Consider the following 15,310-nt stretch of genomic DNA (forward strand, 5'->3'; position numbering starts at 1 on the left):
GATTATTAGGGGCAGTGGTGTGCTGGCTGAAAATATGTCAGTTCTTGGTCTAGAAGAGTTATAAAGGACACATTTTTAAACAAGCCAGGGTTTAGCAGAGAAATTCCATGGACAGCAGATATAGGAGAGCCCAGAGGGCTGGCTGTTCTGTAGATGCCCTGGAGTGGCCAAGTAAGTCCATAAAGGAGAGCACACAGGGCTGGATGTCCTGGCAGGGTGGGATGTCATAGAATTCACAGAATCACCAGGTTGGAAGAGACCTCCAAGATCACCAAGTCCAGCCCAGCATCAACTCCTCACCTGAACCCTGGCACCCAGTGCCACATCCAGGCTTTATTAAACACACCCACGGATGGGGACTCCACCACCTCCCTGGGCAGCCATCCCACAACTTTATCACCCTTTCTGTGAAAAATTTTTCCTGCTATCCAACCTGTATTTCCCTTGAGGCTGTGAGCTCTGGTTGTGTCAGTGCTGCTGGAGACAGAGCCCAGCCCAGCTGAGCACAGGCACCTTTCAGGAGCTGTGAGAGTGATGAGGGCATCCCTGAGTCTCCTTTTCTCCAGGCTGAGCATCCCCATCTCCCTCAGGGATTCCTTATGCCCGGGAGTGTCCAGGTGAGTCCATAAAGGAGAACACCCTGGGCTGGATGTCCTGGCGGGGTGGGATGTCCGGGATGCTCGGGATGCCCGGGAGTGGCCAGGTGAGTCCGGCCGGGCTGGGCAGCAGCACGTTCCGTGCACTGTGGTTCTGCTCCACCAGATGGCCCCAAGCACATACATTCACCCCCCAAAAAACTCCCAGATGAAACATTCGACACAACTTCATTAACGGCAGCTGCTGAAGCTCGCTGATGCATTAATGTTTAGAACTGTTTAATTAGGCACAATCAGGAGCCAGTTGGAGGCACCTGCACAGTAACTAAACAGAAGCATTAACGATTTGCTTTTATAAATGTTTTAAATATGATATCCAGGGCAATTAAGATGTGCATGGCTGCATCGGGCTGATTGAGGTTTTTAATTCCTTTGGAATTTTATTGCCTGAAGTTTCTGTTGTCCACCAGAACACCAATAACTACTTAGGAAAGAGACCAGCAGCAATATATGTGGAATAGCAGCCAAATCCAATGATAATGGGAAATTCCCATTGCTATATGCATCTGTGTAGACATGTGCAGAATAAATACAATTATGTCAGTCTTGACTCTGACTTTTTTAACAAAATCCTCTGTGGCTTTGGAGCTGCTCTAGAGCTGAATCTCTGGCCAAGGGTTGTGCACTGCATCTGTGTGTGCAGCCCAGATCAGACTGTGCACAGGTGAATGCAGGAAAGGAAGGGAATAAAGGGCTTTTCCCCATTGTGACCTAGGTTTAAATACTCAAACAGGCAGGAGAAGAAGTGGTAAAAGGTAGAAAGAAAAAAATACTGACAGAAGTAACGACAATGTAAGAAAGAGCTAAAATAACCCTTCATTTATATCTTTGAAAGAATAAGTAGAATGTTTAGTGGACTGTAATTGCTAAAGAATAAAAAGCTGCCCTGGTGTCATGTCAGGTTGGATTTTAGCGTTTCTTTGACCAGCAGCTTTTGCTTAAACATCTGGTTGTCTACAGACTCAGGCAATGGAAAACTGGAAATGTTGTTCATCCAGATGTGTCTTAATATTTGATCTCAGTGGATCTGAACCCTCATCAGTTTTATGTCCTGTGACAAATCTGAGTGTAAATCACTCCAAATGAGAGTTGGCTGCCAAGCTGCTCCTGATTTTGTGCCAGAACTATGAAAGGTATGAAAACTTTATTCAACATCCTTTGAATCCTTCTTAAAACATACAAAGTTATTTCACTTTTGTGTGTTGTGTTGAGACTCTTGCCTGGTTTCAGAGTTTCAGGTGTTACTACCACCTATATTTTTGTCATGCCCCTTCTGCTGAAAGCTTGCTATTCCCCACAGCCTTTTGGCAGGATGAAGTTTACCAGCTTTGATAGAAAAATCAACTTTTTTAAGCTCAGCTTACCATGAGCTGTAAGATTTTGCCCCAAGGCAGGTAACAAGCATGCACACATCCTGGCAAAAGGCTGTAATCTCCAGAAAAGCCAGGTCAGCCCTGCTGCTCTTTCTGGCTGTGAACACCTCTTTGAGGACTGAAAGCTGGCTGCCGGTGGCTCAAAGAGAAAAGTCCACATAAAGTGATCAATAGCTGCCTCCATCGGGGTGGGATCAGTCCACTCTCCTCTGCAGTCACTCCTAAAAACATAAATAGCACTGAGGGCACCTGCTGTGACTGATGGAGGGATGGATAAAAATCTGGGATGTTCCCAGGGTCACTGTGGTTTGCTCTAGGAATGTGCTGGAGTGCAGTGGCTGTGCTGTACCTCCTGCTGCCTCAATCTAGCTTAAAATCTTTTTCTTACAATTTAAATGCTCAGTTTAAAAGTCAAAGCAAGTTTTTGTTCAGCAGCCAGCTGCAAGCTGGGTCTAGTTAAAAAAAAATTAAAAATCAGTCTGAAGTATTTATGCTTCATAAATCACCATCAGCTGATACATGTTGGAGAGCCAGAACACTGCAAGCAGATCTCTGCAGCGGGACAAATCTTGTTTCATTTGTAAGGAGAACTCCTTGTTTCATGACTGGCTTGATCCACACAAATTATGATGCTATTTCTGCCTAATAATAAAAACAAAGATTATTCCTGTACACACCTATTAGGAGTGTAGGTACACATTCAGTCCCTGGGGACACAAACCAGAGGAAGTACAAGTATTTGACAAAAGATCAACTGAGTGTCCTCAAAGGAAGGTGGCATGTCCTTTACCCCACCACCAGTTGAATACAGAGACTTCATAATTTAGCTTTGCTTCCTGAGAGTGAATCACATTTTCTACAATCCAGACTATCAGTAGTTGACTGAGCTTTGTCTGGAAATTAATGAAATAAGGTGTACAAAGGAGAGAGATCTCTTTTAAGTAACATTTTTAGTGTTCTCTCCAATGCCAGTCACACATCTGGGTTTTCTGGGTTTGTCATACTCCTTGCAACAAATCTAGCACTGATGTGCTTCTCTGTAGATGAGTGTAGCACAGAATCTCATTTCTCTGTTCTTCCACAAACATGGTCAATAAAAGTTTTACTAGTTTGTAGTTAATTCAGAATTCAAAGCCTCCCTTTAATGCACAGTGCACATATTAGGCAGATAGGTTTAACAAAGCCTCTCTGGCATTCATTCTCCAGCAATAATCATGTAGTAAAGTGGATTGGATTCCTGCTGCAGTCCTGATGGCTGTTTTGTAGCTGTGTGCAGTGTTAATAGCTATGAACACTTTCCTGAAGGACATCCCCTTCAAATGCCCCAAGAAAGCAGATAATTAAATACATTTAAATGTGAATTAGTTTGCTGCATTTCATGACTTAAGGCTGAAATTCTCTTACACTAACGATGTTCAGGAGTCTCTCCATGCTTAGGAAGTTAAAGAAAGAGGAAGTTAAATGAACTCTGTACAAAAGTAGACTAAAGCAATAGAAGGATTTGGGCAGCTCAGAGAATGCCATTGAGAGGAATGGTGGGTGGATGGATTGGAGGGATCACAAGAGCAAACCAAGTCACTGGTTGTTTTGCTGCTGCCTTTCTCCCATCCCAGCAATTTGGGGTCCCATAGAACAACAACCTCTGCCTGTTTAGCTAAACTCATCCCTGAAAGAACAGGCACTGAATTAATGACACCTTTAGGCTGTGATATCACACATTGTGCAGAATCTGACCAGGGCACACCGGGGTGCCACGCTGGGTTATCTGCATTAACAAAGAGGAGTAGGATTTAGAACGGCACGGATGTGCGAGCAGGTGAAAAGCCTGTTACATAAATACATCCAGTAGAACGTGTTTCAAACACTGCTAATCCTTAATACAAAGATAAAGCGAATGAGCCAAGCTCAGCACGGGTGGTGTGTGATTGCCCTTTGCAAACGGGCCGGCAATTCGAGTTTTTATGGACACCTGGTGTTATCTGTGCGCGACGATGCTCCCTCCCGCCAGCCCCATTTATTATTGTTCTTCTCCATCTTTTCGAAGCGCGGGGCTTCATTACGAACCAGGGATGAGCCCCGGAACGCCAGCCCACGGCCGGAGCTGCAATCCAGCATGTGGCAGCGGTGCCCTGGCATGTCAGCCCCTCGCACTGATGGCTTCATGGCCCTCCAGGGAAGGATGGGGAGCTCTGAGCTAAAAAGAGCAGAAAAAGCGCTCTCACCGCGCCCCTTCCCCGCGTTAGGCGGGGACATTATCCCGGTGCCGGCGGTGGCGCAGGGCGGCCCCGAGGGGCGGGCGGGACGGACCCGGCTCGGCTCCGGCTGCGGCTCCGCTCAGCAGCGCCGCGGGGGCGGGCGGGGAGGCGGGGAGGGGAAATCCCCAGGATCCCCGGGACCCTCCCCCGAGCGGGGACACCGCGTTAGTCACCGGGACCCTCCCCCCGAGCGGGGACACCGCGTTAGTCACCGGGACCCTCCCCCGGCGCTCGGCTCCGCCGCGCCAGCGCCGCGCCCCGCACAGCGCGGCGGCCGCGGGATGGCGGGGCCGGGGCCGCGCCCGGCCGGGCTCTGCGCGGTGCTCCGGCGCTCCGCCACCGGCGGCCTCAGGCAGCCTCGCTGCCCCCGGGCGTGAGAGACGGAGGAGGCGGCTGCGGAGAGCCGGCCCCACCATGCGGGAGCTGGCGATCGAGATCGGCATACGGGTGCTGCTCTTCGGGGTCTTCGTGTGAGTAGCGCCGGGCGGCGGCCGCCGGCGGCACCGCGGCAACTTTGCTCCGGTGCTGTCTGACAGCCGAGCCTCGCTCGCAGTGCGGGATGGAGGTGCGGGGATGGAGGGATGCAGGGCGGGATGGAGGTGCGGGGCTCGCCCGGTGGGCTCCGGCGATCCCTCGGGATGCCCGAGCTGCCGCCGGTGCCCTCTCTGGGATGCTTGGGGGTGGAATATTTCGCCCAGGTGAGTCTTTGAGGGAACTCTCCCAGCCCCGACGTTTTGCCGAAGAGCTGAGTGGAATTTTTCTTGGACAAGCTGCTGTTTGTGGGAAAGTGTGCAAAAAGCCACCGGCCAAAGCAGTGCAGCCTCAGAGGTGCTGGTGGGTTGGTTGCAGTCTGTGCGGTAAAGTCGCACCTGGCGGGGCTGTAATTGAGCTCCAACAGCTGGGTCTGGCAGCAGCGGGAGCGCCGGGGCTGCAGCGCCCGTGCTGGGGCTGAGCAAGGACCGCGGGCTGAGCGGGAGGTGGAACGTGTGAGGAAGGGTTTGGGAAGCTTCTCCGCACGCCGTTGGAGAGGGAGGAAAGTCATGAAAATCTGCTTGTAGAAAGATGTGCAGCTATCGCTGCAAGACCATTCTTTCCCTCAGCCTTTTTCTGGAGAAAGCAGTTATGCATCATTTTGCTTTGTGTGTTTCAGCCCTTTCTTCCGTGCAGTTTGTGTTCTGCGTGCATTTGAACAATGAGAAGTTCCACTCTATAAAAGTTTGCATTTCCATTGCTTAATGTTAAAAGATGAGTGCTCTCAGTCTTTGTGATCTCTCAGGAGCATCACAGAACCAGGATCAGATTCTGCAGTTTGCCCGTTTGTTTTCCTGAGGATGGATGCTGTTGGTCACAGGTGCAGGCAGTTTAGGACATCTGTTAAGCTGTGATATTGACTCAGACCCGGGGACACTGAATGCTTTGATGAGTCCTTTCTGAACCTCTCATGGTTAATTAATAACTTGTCCAATTTACTGGTGTTTGATTTTTCCCTCGGTGCTCATTTCTCTCGAATATTGATTCAAATCTTTTGATTTGCAACAAAACCCTGCGAGGTGCCTTTGATATCTGTCAGTTCAGTTGCATCTCACTTTGAAAGTAGACCTGTTCCTGTCAACAGAACTCCTTTCTGGAATACATGGAGCTACAGGGTGAGCAAAGACCTCAGAGGCTGATGCTACATCAGAGCCTTTCAATTCTTCATGATTGTGTGTGTAATTCATCACCTGCACCACCCCTGTAGATCTCCTTATGTAGTTTATTACTATGATCTGGAAATCATGAGCCACCCTAATCAGTCATTTCTTGGTTGTGCTTCTCTTCTGTCTTTATTTCCTCTCTAAAAGATTCCATTTTTTTCACCACTCTTTTTACCTTGGTTCCAAAATCCTCTGAGGAGGGGTAGCTAACAGAAAAGCTCTTGGTAGAGTCACTATAATGGCAAATGCCTATGGAAGAATTTCTGATATTTTCACACAGCTCAGCTCCTGCCTCATTGGGATTCTGGGGAATATTTCTGGTGTTTCAATAGGTCATTCAGAGCTTTCATTGACATCTGGAAGTGATGGGCACAGTAGTGTTCCAAATTCAGTGCAGTGTTTGGCTTCATGAAGAACTGCACTTTATTTGCTGGTAATGGTTGCAAGAATACAATCTCTAGGTAGACCAAAAGAAGAGCTTTCCTATTCAGATATTAGCACAGAAGTGATATTCTGCTCTTGCAATAGTATTCAGTAGTTCTCTCAGTTTTCTAAAGTGGCAATTGCATTTTGAAACTTTTATGTAGCAGAGGTTTAAACATTCTGTTTCCTGTGGTTTTACAGCCAGCCAGTGGAAAGGTTTTTATGGAGCATTGAGTTCAGTGGAATATCTTTTCAGGAGTGAGCATTCACTGGTGAATTTGGAAGCCCTGGGACTGGAATCCAGGAAGAGGCAACTTGAGCTCTGCTGCAGAAGAGATTTCTAGGAATGGAAAGGCTGTACAGGTTCCACCTCCCTTGGAGAGGAGTGCCATTAACAGGAATGAGCTGAGGCTGGGTCTGAGCTCATCTCTGTGCTGAGTGCCAAGAAATGAGGAACTGGACAGAAGAGAGGAGCTGTTTCTGAAAAGGTCTTGATGGCTTTGTGTCATTACTAACCCTTGCAGTGTCAGAAGCCTCCTGACCTTGAAGGGAGTGGCTCCACAGCCACTTGAGAGTTCTGAACCATCTGTGCCTCCCAGATGTCTTTGGGCTTCAATCTAACAGTTCATGTCACTCACAGCAATAGACTGGCATGTTTTGTACCACAGAATGCAAAAGAAAAAGGTGCACATTCCACTCTGGAGCTTTGCTCAGTAATAAATGTCATTTCATAAAAATGGAGGTGTGAAAACTTCTGTTGATGATTGCTGAAATTGAATGTATTGCCAATTTGAACGTTATTTTAGATCAAGAACAACCATGTTTTCTATGTTTAAGACTGGCAATTTTTTTTTCCCTCCAGTTGCCAAAATTATCAACGTCAGTCATTCCATCAAAGGCAGAAACCTGTGCCTGTTATATAAGATCTCTTCTATCCTGCAGATGGACACCCTTAGAAGCAATGCACATTTTTGGTAGTTGGGTATTGATTTGGTTGAATTCAGCAGCCATTTATGGAGGATAATGATAACAACTGACTGAGTGCTAGGTGTTGTGTTCTTGGCAATTGCTGAGAGCTCATTTAGCAATTAAAGACTGGATTAGGTATTGAAATTTAGCAACTCAAGCTTCTCTGCCTTTACAGAGATCTGTGCTAAAGGGCATTTTAGCCCTCAGGATTTAGTGATATTGAAGGAGGGATTAGTTAGAAGAGATTTATTAGAGGGACTGTGTCTGCCTGAAATTGAGAGTTAGGAGCTAAAAAAAAAAAAAAAAAGGCAACAAACCCAAACTCCAAACATCAAAGCCCAAAACCAAGTGGTTGCAGTAAAAAAAAAATATACCTAAATACAAACTTTAAAGCAAAGTTAAATAGGTATTCTTTGAGTACCTTCACCAAAATAGCTCTCAAGCTGCAAGTTACCAACTGCAAGGACAGTGATATTTCTGTTCTGCTCCACAGTTTCTCCCAGTTTCTTAACTATCAAATAACTCTTAGCTTTCAAAATATTTATCCTTGCACCTTTTGATTGGGCTGACCTGATGGAACACAGGTGGTTTGTCAATTCCAAGGTGAAGAAAATTCTCGTGCTATATTTGACTATTACATTATGAAGTTTCAAATATTTTCCAATAAAAGCCTGACTTTGATCAATTCCCACTTCATATTTTTTGTTTAGGTGTTTACTTATTAAGGAATGTTTGTGAGTACAGAACTGTGTTTTATTTTAAAGTGAGATTTTCATGTAAACTCTCAGAAGTCAAAGTGGTCTGTTGTTTAATATACCAGCCATGAGGATGTATGTTTACAGGAAAAATCCAATGCTAATTTGCTAATTTGAAGAATGATTGAATTAGGGTCTTGCAGCTCTGCTTTTCTTCATTTTTATACTTATTTCTATGACATGGAGCATCTTAAAATGCCTGCTTAATGCTAAAACATGTTAAAAATGACCAAACTTTCATCTCTGTGTGTGCAGTGGCATTTGTCACAGGTTGCTGGAAGAAAGCAAATTGTTTTGCCTGACTTGGTTTTATTCAGATCAGCCAATTATAGAAGGATTTGTGAGTGAGTCTGATAGTTTTACACAGGAGTGTTGCCCTTAAAACAAAGTTTTTCATCTGTCCTAAAATGAATTCACTGAGGGGTAGCTCAGAGCGAGCCTGAGGGGTGTCTTTATTTCTCAGTGTTCTGTTTTAGGTGTTTCCTAGGAGGAAAACTTTTTGCACCTGTTTCAGAAGTTTTAGAAGACCACTCTGTTTCCTCCTGGTGGGGAGAGAGGATTTGTGTGTGTTGTTGTATATTTAACCCAAGGACTTGTCAACAGCACGTCACTGATGTTTAGAGAGCTCATTGATTAAAAAGGCAAAGTCTTTCAAGGATTGCTGCATCAAACCTCGAGCTCTTCAGTGCATGTGATGTGATTAAAATATAAATGTCATTTGGAGTAATTGGATATCTTCCCCACAGCAGAATCTCATTAGCAGCCTCCCTAGGGCATAAATGTTTATCTGCAGGCTAATATACAGATATATATTGCAGATGTGTGAGTTTCCAGCCCTGAGTAATGCTGACATCCTTTGTGTGTGTGCCGTGTTCAGTTTCTGGTGTAAGTAAATAAAAGCTGTTCTGCGCCTGTTGTGTTTCTTACAAGTTCACAGTATTAATATTTTAATCAAGTTATGAATATGCATGAAATAATTTGGTGTGCAAAGCTCTTTCAAGTAGCTTTCTTTGTCAGGGGATGTTGTCTTCTGGATATCCTGCATATGTTGCCTTTATAAATGATACTGTGTATTGTCTTGTTAACACAGACAGAAAATCAATTACCCGAGGAAATTCCACTTTTGCATTGCTCTTCTCTCAGACTGGGTTTGCCTTTCATCTCTCCTATGGATGGGGTTATTGGAGGATAGACTGAGCTGAAAATTGTGACTGTAGGTGGCAAAAACAAGTTGGTATTGAGAAGAAATCACCAGAATGAGACATTAAGATTTATTTTCTCATTCTGACTCAAATGCTGCGAATTTACACCAATCAGTTGGACCAAGAATTCAAAGCACCCCTTAAGCCTTGGTTTAAGTGAATGTTTTAAAGTAGGTATTTGACCACTTCTTAGTGGTTTTGTGCCCTCTGTTCTCAATTTGAATATCCCATAATTCTGACTTTGTTTGGAACCTGATCTCTGGCTTCTGTTCCTTCATTTCTGTGTATCCTCATTTCTCATCAAGAAAACAAGGGCAATCCTTTTTTCTCACCCTAATCCTTCAGTTAATTGATAAATTCTTTGTCATGACGTAGCCAAACACATTGAACAGTCTTGGAGCTTTTTCAGTGTTAGTTTCACAAACAGTAATGACAATAGGAAATGAAAACATCAATATGTTTGCTAACCTGCTTAAAAATAGCTGCATCCTTGTAAACTGTAATTTACATGTGATTAAAGTGAGGGAAAGATTTGTTTTGTGGTGCAGGTTGAAGTATAATTCACTGAGTAGGTTTAATGAAGAGGTAAGGACAAGACCTGCTGCAGAAAAGAGCTTTTCTGGTGTTTAGGACCTCAGAGCATCTATCAGAGGTTGCATATTGAGCAGCAGGCTTGTTCCAGGGCTCAGCAGAGTCAGTCACACCTCTGAAGGGATGGCAGAGCTAGAATGGAGCTCCTGTACCTCCCTGAGATACCACAAAGTAGGCTGAATTTTAACTTGGCTCTGTGCCCTGAAGGCCCTAAATACCAGCAATACCTGGTGTCATGGGAGGCACAGCTCAAAATGATTGTGTGCCTGCCCTGTGTATGAATTTCCAGGGAGCTCACAGGGAACTGGGTGCTGTTTTGGGGTTTATGGACAGGTTGTGGTGGCAGGGGCTGCAGGGGTGGCTGTGATGATCTGATCTCTGTCTGCATTCCCCATCCCCTGTACCACTGCAGGGAGGAGGCAGAAAAAATTCCATGTTAAGCCTGGGGAGAAGGGTGGGAAGGTGTTTTAAGGCTCAGGTTTTATTTTCTCATTTTCCTGCTGTGATTAGACTAGTTTCTTTCAGTCAGGTCTGTTTTCCCAAGACAGTGACTGCTGAGTGAGCTCTGCCTGTTCTCACCTCGAGCCAGGTGCCTTGCAGTGAATTTTCTCTCCCCCATCCAGCTGAGGAGGGCAGTGAGGAAGCAGCATCCACTCAGTGCCATCCTGCTGTTCTACTGCTTGGTGTTCCAGCCAGCTGAATCTTCTGATTCCATTGTTCTGTGTTTGATTTATTGGGATAGGGTAGGATTTACTGGCTTGGATAACAGTTATTCAGGAGAAATTGTACCTACCTGTCTTTTTGTGCAGACTCTGGTCTGAGCAAAAGACAGATTGTTTGTACAGACTTCTAGATTGTGGAGCTGCATTATTTTATTTGTCTTCACTGAGTCTGGGGGGAAGAGGGAGTGAAAGGATGGGAAGGGGATTTAATGGCAGGAGTTGTAATTGTCCTGCTAATAGGATAGGATTTACAGTGGATCTCCATGGCTAAACTCCCAGCTGAATACATGCTAAAAGAGGATGTTATTGTAAATGCCAAAGCATCTGCTCCAGAATTTTTGAGGAGTAAATGGTGACTTTGTGTGTCTTGTTGAATCTTGTTGTTGAATCCCATTTACTCACAGGCTTTGCCACTTTGTGTTTATTTGCTTCTAGCCTGATTGAGGATGTTTTATAGGGAGAATGCTACTGATAGGGGAATTTTCCTTTAAAAAATCCATTCTTATACTTTGATCTAAGCACAGTCAAGATACAACAACTGTGGTTCTTATGGGAAAGAATTTAATAAAAATTATAGTCTTACTGCTGAGAATGTACTCATATCTGGCACAGTAAATCAAGATCTTTATGGTCTCCCAATCTGTCAGTGACTTTGAAAAGCCAGTACTTGGAAAGAGCTGGCAGGATTATTGATGCTAAAAATGAATTAAGGATAATATTTAGTGTGTCTTGTAACTTTTTTGTGTGGTGAGGACTGTGCTGGTACTGAACAGGGGATGCCTGAGTGCTGCATTATCATTGGGAGAAGGAGTGAGGGAGGGACAGAGATAACTGAGAGGGGGAGCTTTTGTCCCAGAGAGAAACTCAGCATGGTTGTGAGTTTACCCCAACTTTCACTTTGGGCCCAAACATACTCAGTAGTGTGTGACATGCAGATGTGAAAAAAAGGAAAAAAAAGAAACTTTACCAGACCCAGCTCCATCAATTTCTTGTGAAGCTGTGTAGTTGTGCAGGGAACTGTGGAGAGTTTGACTGAAAACACTTTGAGATGTAATCAAAATAAGCATTAAAAACATCAAGAGGGAAATTTTGCCTGTCTGCAGTGTGTTTGGGTTCATTATTCAGGCGTGTGCTTGGTTAATAAAAGACTGTAGTATAAATTCTGTTTTTCACTTTAGGATGATGTACAGCTGTCATCTTTGACACTTCTAATGGCTGCAGAACTCATTATTTTGTTTTTCTCTACCTTCTCCTCCCCAACACTAAAACACTCCCCAAACATAAAACACTCCCAAACATAAATGGCTTTTGTGAAATATCTTGTATCATAGGGTCTATTTATAAATATAGAGAATAAAGGCAACAACTCATACCATAAATATTTTTTTTTGTAAATAAAATAATAGATGAGATAATGCAATGAAAGCAGGAGCCAATAGTTTTCACTTGGCTGATACTGGTTATTTCTATATTTCTGTTTAAAACTACCACTGTTGATCATTTCTGGTACATTTCTGGATGTCCTGAAGAGCTGCACCTTGACAGCACAAGCAGCAGCTCTGACCTCCTTGCCTTGTTTTCCAAGGGCAGCACTGCTCCATGTGAGCAGGGATCACAAGGACTGAACGCTCTTTCACCCCAGGAGCAGCTAAATGCCAAACAAAGCTGGTTTTGTTTCAGAATGGTTTATTTTATACTCTGCTGACCAGAAAGCAAAGCTGCAAAGATCACTGTCACAGTTATATTTTCTGGGAAAATCCCTCTGCCCAGGATTCTTCTCCTGGGAAGCTGAGAAGCCTCAGAGAAAAAGGAAAACAAGATTATCTCATTTGCTTCTCCTGTGTTTTGCTGCTTTGGAATGTGGTTGGAGATTGTTTACCCACAGGTGGTTGTTTCCTTGGTTTCATGGGAATTGTTTTAACTTAATGACCAATCAGGGCCAAGCTGTGTCAAGGCTCTAGAAAGAGCCACAAGTTTTCATTATTATCTTTTAGCCTTCTGGAAGTATCCTTCTTGTATTCTTTAGTATAGTTTAGCATAGTATTCTTTTATTTAATATAGTATCATAAAATAATAAATTAGCCTTCTCAGAACATGGAGTCAGATTCATCATTCCTTCCTGCCACAGGGCACCCTGCAAATACAAGAGATCACTTTCAATATTAGGTCAAGGAAAGTTGTAAAAATTAAAATTAAATCAAAATGTATAGCTTAGAGTCATTTTGCAGCAGTTTTTGTTTCATGGCTCAGTATAGTCACTCCTGTCTCCTGCTCTCCTGATCAAAGCTGCAATGCTGCATGCCCAACTGTTCCCTCTTTGTTTTCCTTCCACTTCCAAAGATCCCACTTCTGTGAGGAAGATATGATGCTGAAAATGCTGTGTTGAAGCTAATTAAGTACTTTAAGGCCTGGAAACCCATTTCATTCCCATGGAATGGGAGTTTTCTAGATTGACAATGATGATGCTCAGTTATATTTAGCTCTACTTGCTATCAAGGGCTCAGCCCCTAACGAGGAGAATTCATGGACTGCAAGTTTTTGGAATCTTTCAGGTGCACAAGAGCAACTTCCATGCTGTGTTAACCTCTTGTTCTTGCCCTGTTCATGCATGCTCAGATAATCCTTTCCCTTTCCTCTGTGTCACAGGGTGGAAATTTTTTACTTAGGAAGAGTTCAAATGCCAGGGGCTGAGAAAACAGGGACAATATAATTGAAGTGCAAAGAAACCCAACATTAGGTTCTAAAACTCCTCTCCAGGATGTTCTTTCTTTTTTCCAGCATTATGAAAAGATTGTTGTTTTGCTCTTTCATATTATGTATTCTAAGTGTATATCTCATTTAAATGTGATTTCATAAGCTGCAGGACTCCTGTTGTGAGCCTGCATTGTTTTTAGTTTGAGATCTGAGCTTTTGAGTGAGCCCAGGCTCCACAGCTGCTGCCTCCTTGCTGGGTGCAGTGTTGGCTGCAAGGAGGAGAGGCCATTCATCTTTGGGAGAAGTTCTACCCTGATATAAATCTGTAAAATCAGTGTATGTGTCAGGCAAACATGGGAAACCTATCAGTAAGGCTGAAGGAAAATACTGGAAACTCTCCTTTTTTAGAACTTCAGGGAAATGTGACAGCTGTGGTAATGTGTGTGTGTGTTTTAAAACCACATCAGAATTTATTTTCCATCTTTTCTTAATCAAAATGATTTCTTGTATATCTGAAGGGCCAATGGAGGCATATGTGCTAATTGAATGTCACACTGCAGTTGCTAGCTAATTTAAACTATTCAGAAATATTTTCCATCAAGTCATTCTGATTCATCTGAAGCCAAAGCTACCCTCCAGAACCAGTGACATTAAATAAAACCCCCAAAAACATTGTCCATGCCCTTTGTCTTTATCAGTCCCAATAAACCCCTATATGGGATTTCAATTTGTAAATCAGATAAAACAAATTGTTAATCAGGTGTAAACACTGCTCTATGTGGGGTTTTCAAATTGTTAACAAGGTGTAAATGCTGCATGGCCTTGGGAATAAGAAGTTTTTAGCTGTTTAAAAAGGGATAATTTATTGATACTGGTGTTTCTGTGTCAGTGTGAGTGTACACTACTTAATTGGTTTTAGTGCAGTTAAAAAATGATATTTACATATTTCCATAAAAGTCTGTGAGGAAGCAATAAAGCATTAGGTCTGTCCTTGCATTCAGTACCTATTGCAATATAAATTAGGATATATATTCAAAATTAACTCTTTCCTTTTGGTTTCTCTGGAGAAGTTAAAGCTGTTGCTGGGTGTTTGTCAGCAGTGCATGCTTGGCATGTGTAGGTAACAAAGTCCAGTTAATAAACAACCTGCAGAGTTCAGAGTCACTGTGATACTGACCCTGGAATCAAATCTCTTGACACCCAGTGTTGTGCCTGAACTGCAGAGAACATTTCTATCAAAGTAGAGTTTATGTTATTGAAGTTATATTTTTAATTCATGCCAGCTTCTCCCTTGCTCATCATTCCCAATTGAGTCTTGGCCAGATATGTTGTAACCCTGCCTGATGGCTGAGGAGCTGTGGATTTCCCAAATTACTTTAGCTATTAAATGGCTCAGATCTCTTTGCCTGTGCTAACCTCTGAGCTGACACAAAGCTGTCTCATCATGCTGATACACACAGGCAGCAGCATCTCAGAGCCTGAAGTGCTCCAGCTCCTTGGAGAGCAGAATCATGGTGATAAACCACAGGCTTTGCTTCTTATCTCCCCTCATCACTATCCCCTCTCCTTCAGTTCAGTTAATTTTACATGCCAGCCACAGCACTTTTCAAGCTTTTCATATTTTGTCAGTTTTTGCAGGAACTTGTAAAATAACCTCCAAGAAGTTTTGGTTTTGTTTTTTTTGTTTTTTTTTTTTTTTCCCCCATAACATTATTTGTAGGCAGTAAACAAACCTAGGTTTTCTCATGGCTTGAGAATCAGTTATTCTCTCCAGGTACCTCAAATAGCATGACATGAATGCTTCCCCCACTGTTAGGGTGTTTCAGAAAGGGTGAGCTGAAGTCTTGAATTCAAATGTGAACCAAGGTGAGTGAGCAGTGCTCAATGCTGCTGTAAACTCTGGGCTCTCTCTCTCAGCCTGGATCACTTGTGGGAAGCCCCTAAAGCAAATCCTGAGCTATGAACTGTGCACATGC

The 15,310-nt window shown here is 43.6% G+C and overlaps 1 protein-coding gene across 2 annotated transcripts in view; it reads left to right on the forward strand.

Annotated features, from left to right (window-relative positions):
- The first annotated feature begins 4,627 nt into the window (after window positions 1-4,627).
- PLPP4 (phospholipid phosphatase 4) overlaps window positions 4,628-15,310 on the forward strand; it is a 46,098-nt gene continuing 35,415 nt past the window's right edge. For both annotated transcript variants that reach the window (XM_050976535.1, XM_030241403.2), the window contains exon 1: window positions 4,628-4,754. In XM_050976535.1, the coding sequence (XP_050832492.1) occupies window positions 4,699-4,754 (56 nt within the window). In that variant the 5' untranslated portion in view covers window positions 4,628-4,698. The remainder of the gene's footprint in view (window positions 4,755-15,310) is intronic.

Source organism: Serinus canaria, chromosome 6 (genome assembly GCF_022539315.1).
Source record: "Serinus canaria isolate serCan28SL12 chromosome 6, serCan2020, whole genome shotgun sequence".
Classification (NCBI taxonomy): Eukaryota; Metazoa; Chordata; class Aves; order Passeriformes; family Fringillidae; genus Serinus; species Serinus canaria.